The following is a 19,744-nucleotide window of genomic DNA, read 5'->3' as shown; positions in this document are numbered from 1 at the left end:
GCCCCCCCGGCGGTGCCCCGCCCGGACTACAAATCCCATGATGCCCCGCGGCACCCCCGCAGCCCCGCCATGGCGTCCGCCGGCGGCCCCGATCCGGACCGGCCGCGGCCCAGGCCCTTCCTCATCGGCGTCAGCGGCGGCACCGCCAGCGGCAAGGTGAGAGCCGGCGGCCGGCCCGCCGGGACCGGCTGCAGGGCCCCTGGGAGGGAGGGAGGGGGTCCCGCGGGCCGGCCCCGCCTCACCCCGCTGTGCTCAGTCCACAGTGTGCGAGAAGATCATGGAGCTGCTGGGGCAGAAGGAGGTGGACCAGCGGCAGCGCAAGGTGCTCATCCTGAGCCAGGACAGCTTCTACAAGGTGCTGACGGCCGAGCAGCAGGCCAAGGCGCTCAAGGGCCAGTACAACTTCGACCACCCGGGTGAGCCGAGCCCCCCGGGGCGGTGCTGGGTGCGCTGGAAGCGCTGCTTCCCCCGAGCCCCGCTGTCTGTGCCCCTGCTGCCGGCTGCTGTTGTAACGCGGGGCGCGATGCTGGGGAGCAGGCGCTGTCTCCTCATTCCCGGCTCCTGACAGCATCCAGTAACACCCAAATCCTGTCCGGGTACTTCTTGTCCTTATAAACAACTGCTCCCCTTGCTCAGGGTGGCGTTACGGATTGCAAACAGGACCACGGTCTGCCCTGGTGCCTGCTATAGGCTCGCCTGGGTGGATAATGGAAAGCGTGAAAGATGCCTGAGGTTTTCTAAATTACTCTTAGCCTCCAGGTTAAAAGCGTCGCACACCCACCGTTGTGTGTAAATCACGCCATTACCAAGCGGTTTGGGGAAATTACACAGTGAATTAGCAGCTTTGCTTCTGGGCTCTTCATTTCACTGTGTTGTAGTTGCTCATCAACAGCAAGTTCTGGCTTCCTTATCTCTCTAACTGAGTGCAGCGGTTATCACTTGGGCAGGGAGCATTAGGAAGGAATAAGCTGTAAGTTCTTCTTTTCCTGGTGGATCACTGGACAGAGTTTTTCCTTCAGGTCCAGACAACCTGAGCAGAACATTTGATGCAGCAGCATCTGCGGTTGTTCCTCTTTACACCTTCCTCTTGCAGATGCTTTTGACAACGACTTGATGCACACAACCCTGAAAAACATTGTTGAGGGCAAAACAGTTGAGGTGCCAACGTACGACTTCGTGACGCATTCGAGGTAGGTTTGGGGGTTGTGAGGGGGTGGTGGTTGTGAGGGTGAAGTCAGCCATGGTGTAAAGCCCGATGGCAGCCTGCACGGGGTGTTTCTCCCTGCAGGCAGGCAGAGACAACAGTGGTCTATCCCGCCGACGTGGTGCTCTTTGAGGGGATCCTGGTTTTCTACAATCAAGACATTCGGGACATGTTTCACCTCCGGCTCTTTGTTGACACGGATTCTGATGTCCGGCTGTCCCGCAGAGGTAACGCACTGCCAGCACAAGCAGCAGTACCCTATGTGCCATATCCATTGTGGTGAGACTGATGGTTTTACCTTTCCACCCCAGTTCTGCGCGATATGAAACGTGGGAGGGACCTGGAGCAGATCCTCACTCAGTACACCACCTTTGTCAAGCCTGCCTTTGAGGAGTTCTGCTTACCGGTACTGAGTGCTTCACTTCTTTGATGCGTGGGGGCTCTGGGAAGAGAAGGAGCAGGGTCAGTTGGGGATGAGCTGCGCTGTACGTGCAGCAGTGGTGGCTTTTGGTGTTCATACTTCACCAGTCTCACACTCTCCCCTCTTCCTCATCTGTTTGACCATTACATGCTGCTTGGTTAAGGAGCTGAAGTGGTTGGTCCATTCTGCTTGCAAAGCACCACAGGAATCCCAGGAGGCAGTTTTAGCACATGGGTCCCTCTGACTGAAACACTCCCACTCTGCATTCATTCTTTAGTCTTGCAGAAAGAAAGAGGAACTTGGTTTCCTGCAGGCTCTCTCTCAACAGGGAACACTGGTGAATACCTGGGGCAGACCCTTATAGCATCTGCTTGCTATGCCATATAATGTGGGGCCAGTTTAAGTGCTCACATAATCAAATTAATTTGTAACAAAGCCTTTTGAGAACAAAATCCTGTTTGTGAATTAAATAAGATGGAAAAGGCAGCTCTTGATGGAAATCTCAGGCAGCTCTTGCTCTGGATCAAAGTAATTCTGGGACTGTAAAAGCACTCATTAGGAATGCTGAGTTTGCCAGCCTGTTTAAGAGTGCTGGTGGAGATCAATAAAATGTCATCAGAGGCAGGAAAGAATTTCACATGCATGTTGCATACCTGGGTGCTTGGTAGAGATTTAGCAGTGCCTTGTGAAATGCTGATGAGAACCAGCAAACGGACCTTGGCCTCAAAGCAGATGACCTGTCTGAAGGCAGCATATTCTTCAGGAGTGTACAAGCAAGTACTCCAGGCTTGAGATGCTGCTTCTCCCTGCTGCTTCACTGCAGAGGGACAGTAAGAACAATCCCTGATCTTAAATCCAGAATGACTTCTCAGTTCATTCAGGTGTTTACCATGACCAAGAGCTTGCAGTCCCAGAGCATGGAACCCTCCCCCCCCCCATCTTTGCCCCCAGCTTTCTGATGTTGGGTAGCAGCTTCTTCCTAGACTAAACCTGACTTTTTTCCATTAAAAGTCTGTTTGTGTTTTGCAGACAAAGAAGTATGCAGATGTGATCATCCCCCGAGGAGTTGACAACATGGGTAAAAGGGAGTTGGGTTCTCTGATTTCTCTGGGGAGCCCACCTTTGGGGTTGGGAGGAGAGCTGCTTTGTTTGCAGTCTTCTAAGGAAAGGTGTTTTGCTGGAGGGCTGTAGGGGAGGGAGCTGCCTGAGCCCCTCTGCTGAGGGTTGGAAAAACCAATGTGCTATCAGATGCAGAGCAGGACACCAGTATTAAAACTGGTCTTGCAGTTGGTGGTTTCTATTGAGGTCTGACTTGCTGTAGAGGGCTGACAGTGTTTTATTTAAGGGCTTGCTAAAACTTGAGTTGAACAGGGCTGGATGCTCCACATTTTCTAGATAGCTCAAGCCAAGAAAGCCTACGTGTGCTGTTTCCCATTCCTTCTGCAGTTGCCATAAACCTCATAGTGCAGCACATTCAAGACATCCTCAATGGAGACATCTGCAAGTGGCAGCGAGGGGCGGTGAACGGACACGGTCGGACCTACAAGCGCCCATTCCCAGAGCAAACAGAGAGCAGCAGTGTACTCGCGGCTGGGAAGCGCTCCCACCTGGAATCCAGCAGCCGTCCACACTAACCCCTCAGTGTCTGAAGGGTTTGCCAGACCAATGATGAAGACAACTTTTGGAAAGGACTTCAACAGAATGGTTGGTGAAGTGCCCTATAAATCATCCTGGCAGTGGCGGGGATACTGGTGTGAAAGGCCTTGCAGAGGGGAAAGGAAAGGGTTGGCCTGCAGCCTCTCTCCCCTCCAAAACCCCTCTCCCTTTTCTCCCTGCCATGCCTGGATCACTGATGTTACTTGATGACGTGGTTGGAGGCAGTGCCATTGCCTTTTGTGAGTTTTCAAAATGAGATCTAATGCTGAAGGCTCCCCTGAAAATTAAGTGCTACTGGTGGTTAGCAAGAGACCCCATTTCCCTAATGATCTTCCTTAGAGGAAAATTATCTGCCTGGTTTTCTCAAAAGAAGAAGCAGCCTCTTGGCCAAGACTAGTTCACACCCTGTTCATTTTTAACAAGCAGGTGCAGGCCTTCACTTCTCCACCTTGTTGGGCACCTTGGGTTGTGGCATTGCTTTCCTGCTGGCCAGCTTCCCTTTTACCCCGTGGGGATGGAAGGATAGATCTATAGAGGAATCTCTCCCCTGAGATAAGAGATGAAACAGGGACTGTCTGGGACAAATGGGAACTTGTAGTTCATCAAGTGGTCAGGACCAAGCTGGGTGATTCTGGTTCCTAATTTATTCCTTTCTAAGCTCCCAAACTTTGCTACACTGTATGATTATTTTTTGTACCCAAATAGTTGTCTTTCTTTACCACAGTTACTGAATGCGTGAGCTCCAACTGGATTGAGTTGCTCATGGAAACAGAGACCTGACCTTGTCAGTATTAGTGTCTTTTAGGGCGTTTGTGTACTGCTGGTTGCAGATTCTGCTGGGTGGAATCCATCAGCTTCTGGAGCTGGGTAGTAAGGGGGGGAAAGCAATTGCAGGAGCCTCCTTCTGACAGCACAAAGAGCTGTCTGGACATGCTTCTACCCTCCAGCAGGGTCAAAGCCTTTCCCTTGCACTCAGTTTAAACTCAAGAATGTCTGGTTTGCTAAATAGAGCAGACAAGAGGCTGGAAGTAAACAGTGACATCCCAGTTCCTGTTGTTTACCCCAGATAAGTGACCCTGCAGCAATATGGAATGAAGCACAAGCTGGGCCTTTGAAAGTGTCCTTGTGATACCCTTCTTGAGTCTGGACTTACGGTGTCATTTTAAGGAGGAGTAAAGGGGGAGGGAGATTATTGAGAGGACCTTTTTCATATTGGCTAGTTTTCTAAACCCAGGGGCTGTCTGTGTTGGATGGGGGTGTGTGACTTGGGCTAATGAGCAGATGAACAGTGATGAGAAATGACCATTTTATATAAAAGGTATCTGTGCTCCTTGCACTACAGCAGCACAAAGGTACAGAAAGGGACTCTTCTGGAGATGCTTCTTAAACTCAGCAGTTCTCTTTCCCCTTAAGCCAGAATTGTTCGTGTTAATTCTGTAATGGCTGAAGCTTTGGAGGAAAATAAATGAAGCAAAGTGCAGTCTGCACTTTCATCCCTTACAGTCTTTTCAACACTGGAAATCAGCAAAGGTCTGTTGTCTTGTTTGTGATCCCCACAGCTCAGAGGTACACTTCTGTAATGCTGAGGAGAAAGCTCTTCTCCTAACTGCTGCTGGTTGCTGTTTAGCTCAGGGTGACAGACTCTAGAGTATGAGCTACTGTACTGAAGCATTAGCTATCAGGGCTGACTGAAGTAGGAGCAAAACAGTCACTAAAACCTACTCTGAATGACTGTGGTGTTTGATCATACCTTCCTCTGGAGGCGGGGGGAGCTCAAAGCAGCCTTGAATAGCGTTTGTTAGAGCAGTGAGGAATGCTATAAAGAGCACCCTGGTCAGGCTAGGAGTGCTGTTCTTGGTCAGCTCTGAGCTCTACTGTCAGATCCTGCTGTTGCAGCCACATGAAGAGAATGAATCGGATGTGGTGTAGGTACTATAACCCTTTTTGAATACCTGTACAGAGCTATTACAGTGTCCCCACTGAGCAATCCCAGTCCTTCACGTGCACACCCTACTCTAAATTCCTCTGCTGGTGCAGGCCAGGGCATGGGCTGAGTTAAAATGGGTTTACCCTGAGCTCATGTACAAGTTAGAGCAGGTTTCCTTGTCAGCATGATCAGTTCTACCTTGAGTTCCTCTTCCTATGAGACTGAGGTGTAAACATGCAGCCCAGTAACTATGATCCTGCCATTGATAGTAGTGGGCCACAGGCTTCATGTCAATGCCACAAGGCCAAACGATTCTTCTGGTTTTGGCTGACTTCCTGGCCTGCCTGAAGCTTTGTTTTAGCTTGTTTAGCTGTAACAGCAATTTTTGTAATGTCTGTTTTATTTTTGCTTAGCTTCATAAAAAATCATGGTTATGCCAAATGATTATACATAGATAATAGTACCAAGTCATTACTCTCTGCAGAATGAACTATTTATAAACTTGGCTTAGTGCTGTAATGTAATGAAATAGGGATGATAGCAGAGCATTGGAAGTGGGGGCAAAGAATGCATTGTTGAGGAATACCGTCATGGGATGATGCTGGAGGCTGCAGGGCCAACTACTGAAGGTTAAAAACATGTAAGCTTTAGAGCTGGAAAACCCTGGTTTTTAGGAATAAAAAGAAAACAAAGGAAAGTATCTGATATGTTGGAGAGTAGAAGCCATTTATAGTAACTAGTAACATGGAACTGCAGAGCAAGGTGCTAGGAAACATGTAAAATAGCCTTAAGTGCAATGTACTGCAAGAAGGAAGGAATCATCACCATTGTTCTCCCAGGATAAGAAGAAGAAACCCTTGCAGCGCACTCTTCCCTGCAAAGTAGCTGGGATGCTGTTGACTGAATTCAGCAACCCTGAGGAGCAGTGGAAGGGTGAATGTAATGGGGGCAGAAACTGGGAATTGTGCTCATAACAACTGTATTACTGTTGAGACTTTTCTGTAACAATGTTCTTTTATTTTCTTTTCCTGTAATAATTAGAGCTGGACTACTGTCAATTATTTGATCAGTCTGTTAAGATTTCAGTTATACTGACAATAAATTCTTGGCTTTGCATAAAAGGTGTTTCTTTTTGCCTGTAATGAGATGGTAATTGTCACTGTTTTCGGATCAGGATGTTCCAGCTGTCTTTCCAGCGCAAGTCCTTCAGTTCAGTAACAGACAGGGAGGGCTCCCCGTAGGTCACAGGGCTGAATGTGCAATAGACAAAGTAAACTGAAGAGAACCAGGCTACGATCAATGCAGTGAACATGCTCTTGAGAAGCACAGATCTGGCATGAGAGAGGGGGGGAAAAAAGCAGTTACACCAAGGCTGGTCAAACACTTCATCCTAAAGGAAGATTTCATATGGCCTGTCTTCTGCAAATGCAGTATGGCCACTGCTGGAAAAAAGTCCTGCTTTCCCTGCAGCAGCCTGCCAAAGTGCCAGCCTGGGAGAAGAGAACAGTGTCTCTTCTCTTGTCCACCTATCCATTAAAACTAAATACCTGCAGAGATGATCACTGATGTGCTGTAACACAATGGGAATCAGGAGAATCTGGAATGTGAGGGCAGGCAGGTAGTGGTACAGGAAAAGTGTTTTCTCCATCCCAAAGAAAGGCAAGTAATTCACAGCCCAGCCTCCAACACAGATCCCCCCAGCTGATACCCAGAGCTGCCACGCATCTGTAGGATAGAGGAGATATCTCAAAGCACAGTCCATGGAAACATAAAGCCTCTAAGAAGTTGCCTGTTGTCATAGTTTGTTGTTTCCCTCCCACTCTCTATCGTTTGTGCTAATACAACCTTTAACTTAACCACATTCAGCTGAGGGAAATGATTATGTTTTGTCACACAAGATTATAAGCCCCCATCAAGACAGATTAGTACCCACATGGAGCAGCTTCACAGCACGACAACAAAACATGCTGTCGGAAAGATGAACATTAAACTGCATGGCCATACAGAGGAGATGGTACCTCAGCAGCAACAAACACATCTAGAATAAACCCCTTCCCACACAGCCAGTATCTATCTATTTTAAATCATCATGAAAGGGCCCAGCAGAATCCAAAGCAAAGGCCTGGATGTTTCTTACATCCAGGGAATGACTCAAATACTGTGATGCCTGCTATATTGTCTTACGAGGTGATGGTCATCATGTGACAACCATAATCAGCCTCTTCATAGGCTATGCTAGCTGTCTCTGTATTCCTAGGAAAGAGTGCTGGGATAGCCAAGCATATGGCTGTAAATGGTTTTGGGGGCCATTAAGGGGGTAGTAGAACAAGCAACAACCCTCCCTCCCCGCCCAACCTTGACACACACATACACAATGGAATCAGACCTTCAGGAATGTCGTAGATCTTTCTCCTGCGTCGTATCAAGTACCACAGGGACAGACACATGTAGACCAGAGCAGCAACATTTGCTGAAGCCCAGGTGACAACATTCCCAAGGAGGTGGATCTGGGCCTGAAGGATAGAAGCCAGAAGTAGGAACATTCTGCAGTTCTTTTAGGTAACTTTAAATATTACCTGCATCTATTTGCTAAATTAAATGTCAGGATGTGCATGGCTAGGACCTGCTCTTTCCTGGAACAAAGCTGGCTGATAAACTTCACTGCTTTCAGACTCTTTTGTAATGTAAGGCATTTAAAAGATGCAATTGGAAATGAACTCATCTCCTAAATGGAATCAATAATGGAAACTATTAAACTGCAGTTTTCCTTTACCAAAAACAAGACAACATGATTTAATTAAAAGCAACTACTGTCAAAGCTGGCTCTCATGCCAAAACCAACCCCAACCCTCAGGGAAAATATATTCTTAATACAGGACAAGTTAATCCTGGCACAACTCCTTGGCTGGAACTGCAGCCCTGCTCCCACTCACACTCCCAGAGCTCACACCTGAACTGAACAGGCTGATTTCTTCACCAGGCTCTTATTTATTCATTTACTTCTGCCTCTCATACTTACACTAGAAGTTGGGTGGAGCCAGTAGGCAATATTGGTGTCCATTGTGATCCAGTCAAGAGCAGAGGAACTGTACTTATGCTCTGTTTCTTCATTTTTTAATGTCAGTATTTTCCACTAGGAAAAAAAGCAAACAGAAGGGTTTTAGAATTGCAACAATGAGTGGGATAGCAGGCATGGGTAAACAGCTCCAAATGTAAGATACTAAGTTCCTTACCTGGGAGTGGGATTTCGCATATCTCATACTGGATACTAACCAATACAGGGGGTTTATTTTGTTTTTATATAATACACTTCTACAGTGTTAGTAAGGGCATCAACACAACTGACTGCATATATAGCACATTACAGTTCAGTTTCAGACAGCTTCTGGGTGCCCAACTGCCCTTCCTCCCCCTTCTTTTTTTTACACAATCACTTGGGTATTCGTTACTGAATAGCATAAATCTCTAATGCCCTTCTAAGTGCAGTCTGAAATATTTTTTTCCAGTGAGGAAGCCAAACTACTCTATCAGCATGGAATAAACAATGAACCCTCAGGCTCAGAGCCTGCAGAAATGCTCAGGTTCCTGCCCTGCAGCAGAAGGCAAGATGAAGGGAATAACAAAGCCCTCACCTGCAATTCCGTGAACTTTGCCATGAAGCTGAGGTTTTTACTTATGTCCATCTGTGTGGGAGAGTGGAGTTCCACCTCCCTCTCTTTTTGCTCTAGGCCTGGAAGAAAATAGCATAGTTCAGAAATAACCACTAACAGACAGAAAGCTGTAAAGGGGAGCAAGTACATAGGATATATCCCTGGCTCCTCACACTCCCTGCAGCCTGCCTCCAATACATAGTCCAAACACAGGAGACCTCTAAGGGGATCTTGCCACCATGATAGAGCCAGAGCTCTATCACACGATGCCACCTTCCCATCAACATGAAGCATCCCCCACTCACAGAGATCTGCTTCAAGAACATGGCTCAAACATACTTTTCCCATATCTGTGCTCTTCCACATTCCACACCATGCTCTGGTGGTAGCCTTTGGATAGCTTCTCGCCAACCACCTCCAGCTGCCGGTATCCCCACTCAGGTAAAGATGCTCCACTGAGCTGAAAGTGAAAGAAGACTGTAAATTTATAGCCCTGCCAAACACACTGAGGAAGTTTATTGTTTCCTTTTATTCACTTGTTTGTTTTAGTGGTTTGGGCATTTTAGAGCAGACAGATGAGATTACAAGAACTGCATGGAGCAGACAAACACAAATCCACTTGCCTTTAACACTGCAGAGGTGTTCACGTGAACAAGCCTCACTTCTGACAGAATTGTCTTCCACACGTCTGTGTCAGACTCCCGATTTACAATTTCCTACAACAGGAAGATGGCTTTTGGTTGTCATGTTGTATCAGCTACTTCTGCTGCAACACGATGAGCTCCTCCCTTCCCTTTGACCACTCACCACTCTCCAGAGGTTCTGTGCTGGCATGGAGATGTTATAATCAATATAGCAGGAAACTTCTTGGGAGTGGGGGCTAAGAGGGGCAGCAACATCATGCCTAGAGGACAAGCAAAGCATGATCCTCCAACACCATTTCCCAAATTCATATAGAAAGCAAACTCATAAAGGTATTGAACTGGTTTAGACCAGACTCAGTAATAAAGCAAAAAGTAACACATTTATACAGATTGCACTGTTTTCTCTGAAGGAGAACCCTCCCCACTACCAAGAGCTGCCAGGAATAGGCCCAGAGGAAGCCAATATAGATGCTTGCTATGCCAGGCTGAAAAACAAGCACTGATTGTGGCAAACAGAGACGCTGTTCACTGAGGTTTCCAGTAATGAACAAATTAAGTTTGGAAGGGACTTGGTAAAAACCCAAACTCAGAACCCAACCCCCTTCCTAATCTGGTATTCAAGTATAGGCAGGAAGCAGTCAGAAGGCAAATTCATACTGCAGTCTTTACAAAACAGGCAAGAAGCCATGGCAATTAGCCACAGCACACCGGATCCTCCAAAACATCTTCCTCACTTCCAGAGCACATCCCTCACACAAGAGGCTCCTCCATCAAAGTGAGTGGAGTTGACTTTGGGTTGACAGTCACACAAAATACTAAATATCTGCACCTGCCTGGAGTAGAGGCAGTGAAGGTGCAGGGATGAAGACTCACCAAGGGGCCTGTGTATTCAGGAATCTGCAGAACCACCATGAAATGTGAACATGGCTGAAACCACCACTACTCCCTCTAAGTCTATTAGTAGGGCAGACCAGAAGCAGCTGGCAGCCACTGAACAGTTTGTGATTGGTATCAAATCTCACTGCCAAGTTAACTGCAAAAAATAAATAAGCATACAGCATCCTTTCTCTGGGTTATAGGGATGGCTTATGCAGCTAACCCTCCTATAGATAATGTGTGTGTATATATATATATAAAAAATGCATATACAATCCACCAATAACAGGCAGTTTATATATACCTGAATGCAAGGGTGTTTCAAGCCCTGAACAGTTAATCTGAGAGACAAGCAGCAGAATTAGCCAGCAGACTCAGCAGAGGGTGAGGGAAGGACTTACGTGTTGAGGTACCGAGTTGTGATGCCGTGGACCAGCTGCACGATGTGCCCGTGCCTGACGGGACGGGGTGGGTTACTCACCACCAGCTGCTGCCTGTGTGGAGTGACACCCAAGAGGAAGTGGTTACATTCTTCCTTAGATATAAGGCAACCTTGTCATGAACAAACTGTTAGGTCAAGAAGCTGCAGGCAGGGACAGACGTTTGGGCAGTAAGATGAGAATTTAAAGCGATCTACAGATGGAACCAAAGCTCATCAAGGCAAAGGTGAGTTAAGGGCAGAATGCTTCAGGATCAGTAATGGGATACCAACACCCCAGCCATTAGGTCAGTGGTCTGAATATGGGTCAGTCAGAAGCAAGTTCAGATTATTCACTCTAAGCAGCTGTTTGGTGGCTTCTGTGAAATAAGTGCTTCGGTGAGGTCTGACAGGTTTGTGCTACAACTGATGTCACTTTTGGCAGAACTGTAAAAGAGATTAATGGCTATCTCCACCATGAAGACCAAACTCTCTGTTTGCTTCTGGGGAGGTCTAAAGCTTCCTTTGGCAAGTGGGAATGCTAACTGCTGCCTGTATTTTACTGCATTCTATCCTACAGAAGGAATCCACATCCTCCAGGGCTCGTAAGAGTCTTGAGTTTGAAGAATTTTAAGATGTACTGTGTTTCTGTAGTTTTGGTTTTGGTAGAGTTCCTGCTTGAAAGGCTTGCACTACGGACAAACTTTCCCAGTGTGGGTATGATTTATAATAGCTCACAGTCCTTCTGATAGGACTCTTTATACAGTTCCCAGAGCAACATAAAAAAACATCAAAAGCAACTTTTTGATCAGTATGAAATGATATCACACAAGGGCTTTTATTGGCAGAGTCCTGCTCTTCACTGACAGTTCTAACGGCAAAACACTTCAGCACAAACCAGGCCTCTTAGGCACAGGCATCCACTTGGAATCCCTCCCAACATGGCAGATTCTACAGCTCATCCCACACTTTAAATACAAAGAAATACTCATTCCGCAAAAGTGATTTCTACTCTCTTCTGAGACTCATTCAAGTTTAATAAAACTCATCAAGGCACTCTAATGTCTGGCTCACACACTTCAAAAGGCAGAACTTCCCTTTCATGCAAAGCACCTGAAGAGCTCCCACCGGTCTTGTGAGTCTTTAAAGTTCCCCTTGTGCAAAGCACAGCCCATGCTCTGGCAGAAGCAGTTCAGACAGAATTTCAGAGTCCTCGATAATGCTTTTAGCATACTGAGGAGGAGTGTGCAAAGAGCCTCACTTACCAACTCTGACGCTCAAATCACTTCTTTAGGAGTACACATGGCCTCATAGAATAGTTATGTCCAACCCAAGCTATGCCCTCATTAGGTTTTGGAAGCATAGAGAAGCTATGCTGACAGCAGACTGGCATTTAAATCTCTTGCATACTCACATTCCAGGATCTTTGACGATCCACCAGTTGTTCACATCCTTGAAGGGATAGCAGGTCACCTGCTGTTGATGGGAACTACCTCGGCCATTCTCGTACCTGTACAGAAAGTTAAAACACCCCACAGATGTGTTATGGAACATTTCTGTGCTCATGAGAGTCACAGCAATACAAAACAGCACCAGATCACTGGCTCCACTCCTACAGAGCACAGAGAATCTGTGCATCTGCAGTGCGCTCTGAAGGATTAATGAAGAGATTGCTAGGACCCAAACTGAGACAGTTGGACTGGCATAACTTTCACCCTAATACAGACCCAACCTGATTCCTCACCTGATGGGATAGGTATTTGTGTGAGAATGGAGCCAACACTGCATGGGCTTGCCCAACACGTTCCGCAGAGTAATCTGAGAGCCATAGGCCACCTCTAAGGGCTGACCCTGAGTGATTCGAGCCAGCCCACCCTGAGAAGTATAATGACAGGGTAAGTGGAAAGAAGAAACAACCCAGAGGCTGTTTAAATTCTATAGAGAGTCACTTGTCACTTCAACATAGCAGTATCTTAGCACAATGCTTTCTCATTTGGCTGTATCTATAAAAAATCAAGTCTTGCAGGACCATACTCAGCAGACAGCAAATACACTCATGCCTGGAAGTCTACATAGTCTTAGGAAATATCCCTAAAGCCATGCTGTTCTAAAAGACAGGCTAAGCACTCTACTACAGAAAATCATATTATCATCCTGTAGTATACATCATCACTCAAGAGTTCAGTACTGTATCTACTGCTGTGGAGTTTCCTACAGGAGAGGACAAATCTTTAGCAGAAGAGTTAATATACTGTTTGTGGTTCACTCTGAAAAAGCTTTTCATCTGTTATTAGGATTTCAGTCATTATTGCTTCATCTACAGCAGCAAAGTAGTTAAATGACATAAAAAGAACAAATACACAGGTCAAAGGAACAAGACTGCACACCTTCTAATAGTGAACATAAGACAGATTTCCCCTCTTGTCCCCTAATGCATGAGTTTCATGATCACATTTTCTTTACCTCCAAGCTGGCTTGGAAAGCACTTGTCATAATCTGGTCGTGAGGCCCAGAGCGATACAGCAAAGTCAAGTGAACATAGAAGAAGGACACATACATTGCCACTGGGATGATGATGAGGGCCAGTCCCCTAGCTAGAAAATGGCACATCAAGGAAACCTAGAACAACACAGAGAACTCACTGGTTTCATGCTCCATATATGAAAAATGTTAAAATACCAGTGCACTTGGTGTGTTTAAGCTCCCCCAACCACCCTTACTCAGCTATAACTTCATGGACAGCTTGATAACTTCCACCAAGGATCTGAACTGGAGCTAGGAGGAGGCACGTGAAACAGCACTGATGCTGAGGCACAGATCGCCAAGACATGGGTAAGAGCAGAAAAGCCAGTCACACACACGTTTTTCTTACACTTCACTCCATCTTCCCCAGCAACTGAGCTGGGAAACCGTTCTATGACAAGAGGGTTTGCAGACTATGGCAAGGAATGTCAGCACAAAACCCAGCGACACATAGCACTGTTTTCTGGGGGTTTGCAAGGCTCCTGGCTGGCTCCTGGCCTGAAAAGATACCCATAATATATTCTGCATATTGCACTACCTACATTTGACAAGTTCTGGTCTCCTATCACATGCCAGAAGTGGAGTCCTGCAATGGTCAACAGCAGTATATAGGTAAAGAGGCCCATGTATTTCACTCTGACAAGAAAGTGCATAGAAAAAGAACACAGTTAATAATTACCTAATGTAAAACATAAGCATTCAAACTTTCTCTTGAGCAAGATGCATTAAGGTCCAAGGACTTAGATCCATGACAAGTTTCATACAACATAAATAAGCCTCAAGGCTTTGACAGCAGAAAATATAATTTGTTTGCCAATTACATTAAATAACCACAGTGACAGAGAACCTTCTTGATGACAAGGTAGCAAATCACAAAGCACACAGCCCCTAAATCCAGACTTACTGCAGCTTGAAGCAACTAGGAGGGAGAGGTGAAATGCAGATGATGATTTATAACACAAAACCATCTCTGAGAAATATGTTTTCTTTTTCCCAGGACAGTACCCTCTAATGGCTGGTATTGCCCACTGTGAATTGATGAACTGACATCCTCACTAGAGAAACAAGCTAACTAATTGAAAAGTCATGGAGATGTCTGCCCAGAATGGCAGCAAGAATCAGTCTTCAAAATCTAAAGGCCCACTGATACCTTTGATGGCAGGCAGGACAGTCAGCTTCCTAACAAAAAGTATATGTCATCACTTACCCAACTGCACAAGAACAAGCTACTCCAGTCAACAGGAGCCAAAACCACCAGCTTCCAGAGAAGGAACTTAAATAAAAGGACAAGAAAAGGATGTTATGGTGAGACCTGGTCACCTTCTTAGGATCCTTAGAATTCAGGTAATTTAACTTGAAAACAACCTTGCAGGACTCCACTATTCTTTATTCTACTCCTTATTCTCATTCTGAACCTCCCATGCCACCAGTTCTCAGCCCTGACCTACAGTGTGTTCTTAAATGTATTTCTCTGTATCCTAAGAAGCAGAACTGAACACTACCTGCCTTCTGATACTGGAGATAAAAGAGATGTACTACATCACTTGCTGGGCTTAGTTTAAAGATAATTTTCCTTTACTGAAGATTACTTTATCCTCTGCAAGGATCAGAGAACATGTGAAGTTACAAGAAGAGAGACAAGGATCTCTACACTCAGTGCCTGTAAACAGTAACAAAGGAGCATTCATTGACCTGTTATCATCAGTGTTTCTGTGAACAGAAGGAAACCTTCTAATGAAAAGCTGTGTGGTCAAAGGAGTACACTCAAGGGAGTTCTTTTGATTGTAAAACACAAAAACCAACCTTGCTACTACTTAAAAAAATCCTTGACATCACTCAGAAGAGAAAGCTTCTGGGGCAGCCATATGACAGGTCAAAACACAGGATTCTACAGACAGATGAAGTGAGCTGCAGAATGGTGAAGTGACTTAAGGAAAAACCCACACAGGCTGTACAGAAAAAGATCACAAGAATATCCAAAAGGATGGGAGGCAATCCAGCTTTACCTATGCTTTTGCAAATTGTAGAACTTCAGATAGGCCAAAACTGCAAGTAGGATAAAAAAAATCAATATTGATTCCAGGAGCATGAACCTTGACTGAGTAATCAAAGAGTTCTCTGTTGGAAAAGAGAAACAGACACAAAATTAGAGAAATTTATCTATAGGCAAGTGATACCTCAGACAATCACATCATTACCCAAGAGAAGAACCTGTTCCTTTAAGGACAGATAATTCATTTGCAATTTTACTGGCTGTAATAGGGAGGTGTTGGGTTTAAAGGGACAAAAACCTCCCAGCAGGAGCAAAGTACATAGCCATAACTGTCTCCAAGGACAAAGAGGTGAGCAAGTCATAAAGTCTGGCAGGAGGCAAATGAAGGTACTGTGCTTGCCTACAAAGGCAAAGAAAATCAATGCTGGGAAATCCAGAGAGGTGGTTCTCAAGGCAAAGAGAGTTCAAGCAGTGACCCCAGCAGGCCACGTGTATGATGACAAATCTTAAAGAAAGGGAGCTGCAAGGAGCTGCTTTGTGTGGGATTCCCTGAGCCAGAATCAAAGCAGCCAGTAGGTCGGAGAGGTTTCTCTTATCAGACTGTTAAAGGGCTGTTGAGAGGCTCTTTCCCTTTCAGGCAGCTGCCAGCAGATCCTCAAGAGAAAAAAACCAAGCAACTGAGTTACACACACCAGAACAACGTCAAACCATGGTGCTAAGGACACAGACTGGTTTGCTGCAGTTTGATGATGAAGAAATTTGATGAACTCTGACTCTAAGTAGGGCTGTCCTGTATGTTATAACTCATCCTGCAAAACTCAGAGAGAGTACAAGTCTCCTTGGATGCAAGAAATGTGGTGTGTTTTTTTTTTTGTGAGGCTGTGCTCACTTCACTTAATAATGAATTTTATAAAGCTTCAGCCTCAAACAGCAGCCTGCTGCAAAGCTGTAATGATCGAAGGAACCAGCAGAAAGTGATACAGGCCAGGGCTGAAAGTGGGCTCTGACGTGTTAACAGCATTCTGTGGGGAGATGATGCCGTTTAGGCACCCTAAAAATTCACAAGGGGAAAAGGGACCCTTCTCCCCCGTATGAAGAATGAGGTCCAGGGGAATAACCTTACCTAAGAGAATCAGAAGAGCAGCTCCGAGTGCAGCACAGTGGGAGAACTGCAGTTCTACCAGAATCTGGTACGCTAAAGGCACACAGAGAGCACCAGCTAGGGCTGGCAGGAGTCGCAAGGACCAAACGGGAACGTTCATGCTGTATTCTGAGGGAGGAGACAACAGTGATGCACCAATTTGGAAACTTAATTGCAGAGAAGACAGATCAGTGCAGAACTCCTTATGACTACAGCAGTTATTGAATCTAACTCCTACTCTTACTAATTTATTGTCTGTCTTGTACTGCTTAAACTGTTTTAAAAGATCTGTGATACGGAATCGTAGTACCTTAAACTTCTGTTAGAGACCTGCAGAAGTCTTATTTTAGAGGAGAAGTGAAGGTGTCAGATAAGGCATTGTTTCCACTAGTCAAAAGGAAATCTGTCAACTGCTGAAATACTGCTTATTTTCGCAGAAGAATGAGACAGTTACAATCAGCTCTTACCAGCTCCAATCCTGTTCCATAAGAAGTTGCCATCAAATCCTCCCAAGTAACCTACAACATAAGCAACAATTCAGAACTTCCAGCCTCAAATAAAGTATAACAACCAGTGCTAAATAGGGAACCATTTCCCATACACATAGCTTTTCCATGCATGAAAGCCCTCTTTCCCCAAAAGGTCCTCTTTTGTACTGTCATTCCTATAGCAGTGCTTGATAATGTGCAGAGGCACAAAGAATACAAATGGGGAACAGCAGCTTCTCAGTGACAATGTTAAATGTATATTTAATCTCTCCTTCCCATACACTTTCATGTTGTGCACATCACAGCTTCAGAAAGGAACTCAGAAAATCTGCTTGTTGCCTACTATTTCTAGTCATTAGCAGTTCTCATTTACCTTTCTCTTCCTGCAAAGCACTGGGTAACAGCTCCATCACCTCCCCACTACTCATGCAACAGCCCCCTAATCATACTAAATAAGGGAAATCCTAATTCTTTCTACACCAGAATCTCTCATCTGCCTTGTGCTTTTCCCCAGTAATAGGATCTGACAACCCGTTTCTAATGAGCACTTCTTTCTTCCACAGTAAGAGGCAACAGCCACTTCTCAATTTCAGGAGAGCCCTACCTCCCAAGGCTAGCAGCATATGGCCAAAAGGTGGGCCACTGTCATCCACAAAGAAGATCCTCTTCATGTAGAGCGAAACAAACTGGCCATAATAAACTTCATCAAAACTGCAACACAAGAGGCAGAAATGTATCAAATCTAACTGGAAGTATCCCGGAGGCTACAGGGATACTAAGAAAGAAAATACTGATTTGTTGGCAGCAAGCTAAGAAGTGCAGCAGCTTTGCCCCTTTACCTTCCCCTCCGGAGTTTCTATGAGGGAAGCACAATCATTGTATTTACAAAGGCTGACATCTGGCAAGCTCTGCTCTTCCGCTCCTGCAATCTGCACAAATGTTTAAAAAACAAATGTCTGTGTCATTCAAGTAGAAAATAAACTATTCTACTCACACTACAGCCCGTGGGTAGGAAAGCCCCCAGAGTCGGCTTATTAATCCCACCAGAGTCAACACCATGATGTTCATATTTATCGCCACAGTAACAACAACCGGCTCCTTCAGAAATCCCAACATCCTGTCAAAGGTCTGTCCAAGCCTCCAGGAGTAAATAGAGAAGAGCAGCAGTCACCCTTTTGCTCAAAGCTTGCTGAAGATGATACAACAGAAAGCATCCACCACTACTTTCTGCTTCTAGCAACTCATGGTAGCTGATCTTCCCAAGTTCTCTCACTTTCCACATTTATGTTTTCTGCTGTACCTACAGGAGTTAAAATGAAAAATGAAGATTTTACCAGCCCTACATGTATATCACACTTCTGCATGTGTTATGGTGTCATAAATTCTAAGCTAGAAACTTTGCTTATTCTTACACTGGCTCTGCAGAAACAGAAGAGCTTAACTCAAGCCTATATTCCGCTCTGCGCAAAGCAAACCACCCAGCCCAAAATCTGATGCTAGTGATAGGCAAACCACATGCTGAGGCACCAGGCTGCTCAGGCAGCTTTAAAAACAAACAAGAAAGGTTATTTCCTTGCAAACATGGTTTATTTCTGGAGTTGATGAGGCAGGGGCAGAACCCACAAACATCCTCTGTGTTAAAAGGCCGCTCCTGGAGCACAGGGGTAGGTGCTGTAGGGCTCTAGCGCAGCCTAGGGGGGAGCACTGCAGAAAGCAGGATTGAACTCTACTCCTGCACACAGAACTGCTAAAAGCTAGCTCGGAAAATAAGGAATCAGTGTTGTATCTCCTCACCTCAACACAGCTGAAAGTTACCAGAATAAATCCATCTGCATGCCTTTGATCTGAGGAGAACAAAGCAAGCTGCCGGCACATCACCACCTTGAAGCACGGTGCCACCGTCCTTTATCGCTACCTACGAGACACAAGTGCTGTGTGGAACAGTTTTTAAGAAGCCCCTCGCAAAGCCGTGCCCTCCACCCGCCCTGGGGACGCCACAGCACTGTCCCAAGGGCTGGTCACCCACTGCCTGTGCTCCGCCATCGTCTTGCAGGCCCTGGGACCTGAACGACCCCTTGGTGGAGAGGATCCTGCTTCTCCCTGCAGTACGGGCAGCCCTCCAGCCCCGGGGCAGGAGCGCAAGACAAGCCCCCCATAGCTCCTCAGAAACCATTACCCCTCTGCCGGCTTTGCATCCCTTTCATGAGCCTTACGAGGTGATGATAGGGCCACTAACCCCCACCAGACCTTGTATCCCCTTTTGGGCTCTATGGGGGGCAGCAGGACCACTTCACACCCAGGCCTCACCCTTGAGGTTTAGAGGGTGCGCAGGACCCACAGCCACCCTACATCCAGCCCTGTAACCCCCTCGCTGGCTTCGCGAGGCGGCTCAGGACGCCTAACCCACAATAAGCCTCCACTCTCCCCTCAGGAAGCAGCCCCGGGCACCGTCCCCCACCTTGAGCCTCAGGACGGGGGTCAGCAGCGCCACTAACCTCGCCATGAGGCCTCCCCACCGCCCCTTGAGCCTTACGGAGGTGAGGGGGCCGCGGCACCGCCGGTCCCCGTGCCCCGGGGGAGGCGGCGGGCCCGGGACCCCGGCCCTGAGGAGACAGCGAGGGGCTCCCCTCCTCTCCCCTCAAGCCTCCGGATGTGACATCAGACGCACGCAGGGCCGTAAGGGCGGGAAAGGGAGGAGCATCCACTGTTGCTATGGCGACGGCCGTGTGGGATGAGGCCGCGGCTTGCCCGCCATGGCGGCGGTGGGGAGCGAGCTGCAAGCTCCCCTCAGTGCAGACCTCCA

The 19,744-nt window shown here is 46.5% G+C and overlaps 2 protein-coding genes across 2 annotated transcripts; one reads left to right on the top strand and one right to left on the bottom strand.

Annotated features, from left to right (window-relative positions):
• The first annotated feature begins 51 nt into the window (after positions 1-51).
• On the top strand, positions 52-3,384 carry UCK1 (uridine-cytidine kinase 1). Its single transcript, XM_057401577.1, has 7 exons — positions 52-156; positions 257-416; positions 1,094-1,190; positions 1,289-1,431; positions 1,516-1,610; positions 2,655-2,703; positions 3,072-3,384. Exons 1-7 carry the CDS (start codon positions 70-72, stop codon positions 3,257-3,259), a joined length of 819 nt encoding a protein of 272 aa, XP_057257560.1. The 5' UTR covers positions 52-69; the 3' UTR covers positions 3,260-3,384.
• Positions 3,385-6,196: 2,812 nt separating this feature from the next.
• On the bottom strand, positions 6,197-18,100 carry POMT1 (protein O-mannosyltransferase 1). Its single transcript, XM_057401576.1, has 19 exons — positions 17,936-18,100; positions 17,546-17,652; positions 16,921-16,971; positions 16,436-16,582; positions 15,326-15,437; positions 14,527-14,592; positions 13,862-13,955; positions 13,260-13,415; positions 12,541-12,671; positions 12,211-12,306; positions 10,780-10,872; positions 9,666-9,762; positions 9,482-9,574; positions 9,198-9,318; positions 8,841-8,938; positions 8,228-8,341; positions 7,595-7,721; positions 6,756-6,933; positions 6,197-6,539 (listed from the first exon to the last, which is right to left on the bottom strand). Exons 1-19 carry the CDS (start codon positions 18,055-18,057, stop codon positions 6,365-6,367), a joined length of 2,178 nt encoding a protein of 725 aa, XP_057257559.1. The 5' UTR covers positions 18,058-18,100; the 3' UTR covers positions 6,197-6,364.
• Between the last annotated feature and the right edge of the window lie 1,644 nt (positions 18,101-19,744).

The sequence above is a fragment of the Pezoporus wallicus genome, unplaced genomic scaffold, assembly GCF_028554395.1.
Source record: "Pezoporus wallicus isolate ANWC-B61680 ecotype Strahan unplaced genomic scaffold, APGP_CSIRO_Pwel_v1 contig_8013, whole genome shotgun sequence".
NCBI lineage: Eukaryota > Metazoa > Chordata > Aves > Psittaciformes > Psittacidae > Pezoporus > Pezoporus wallicus.
Note: the sequence above shows the minus strand (reverse complement) of the source record. Positions and strands in the feature narration are given on the sequence as shown.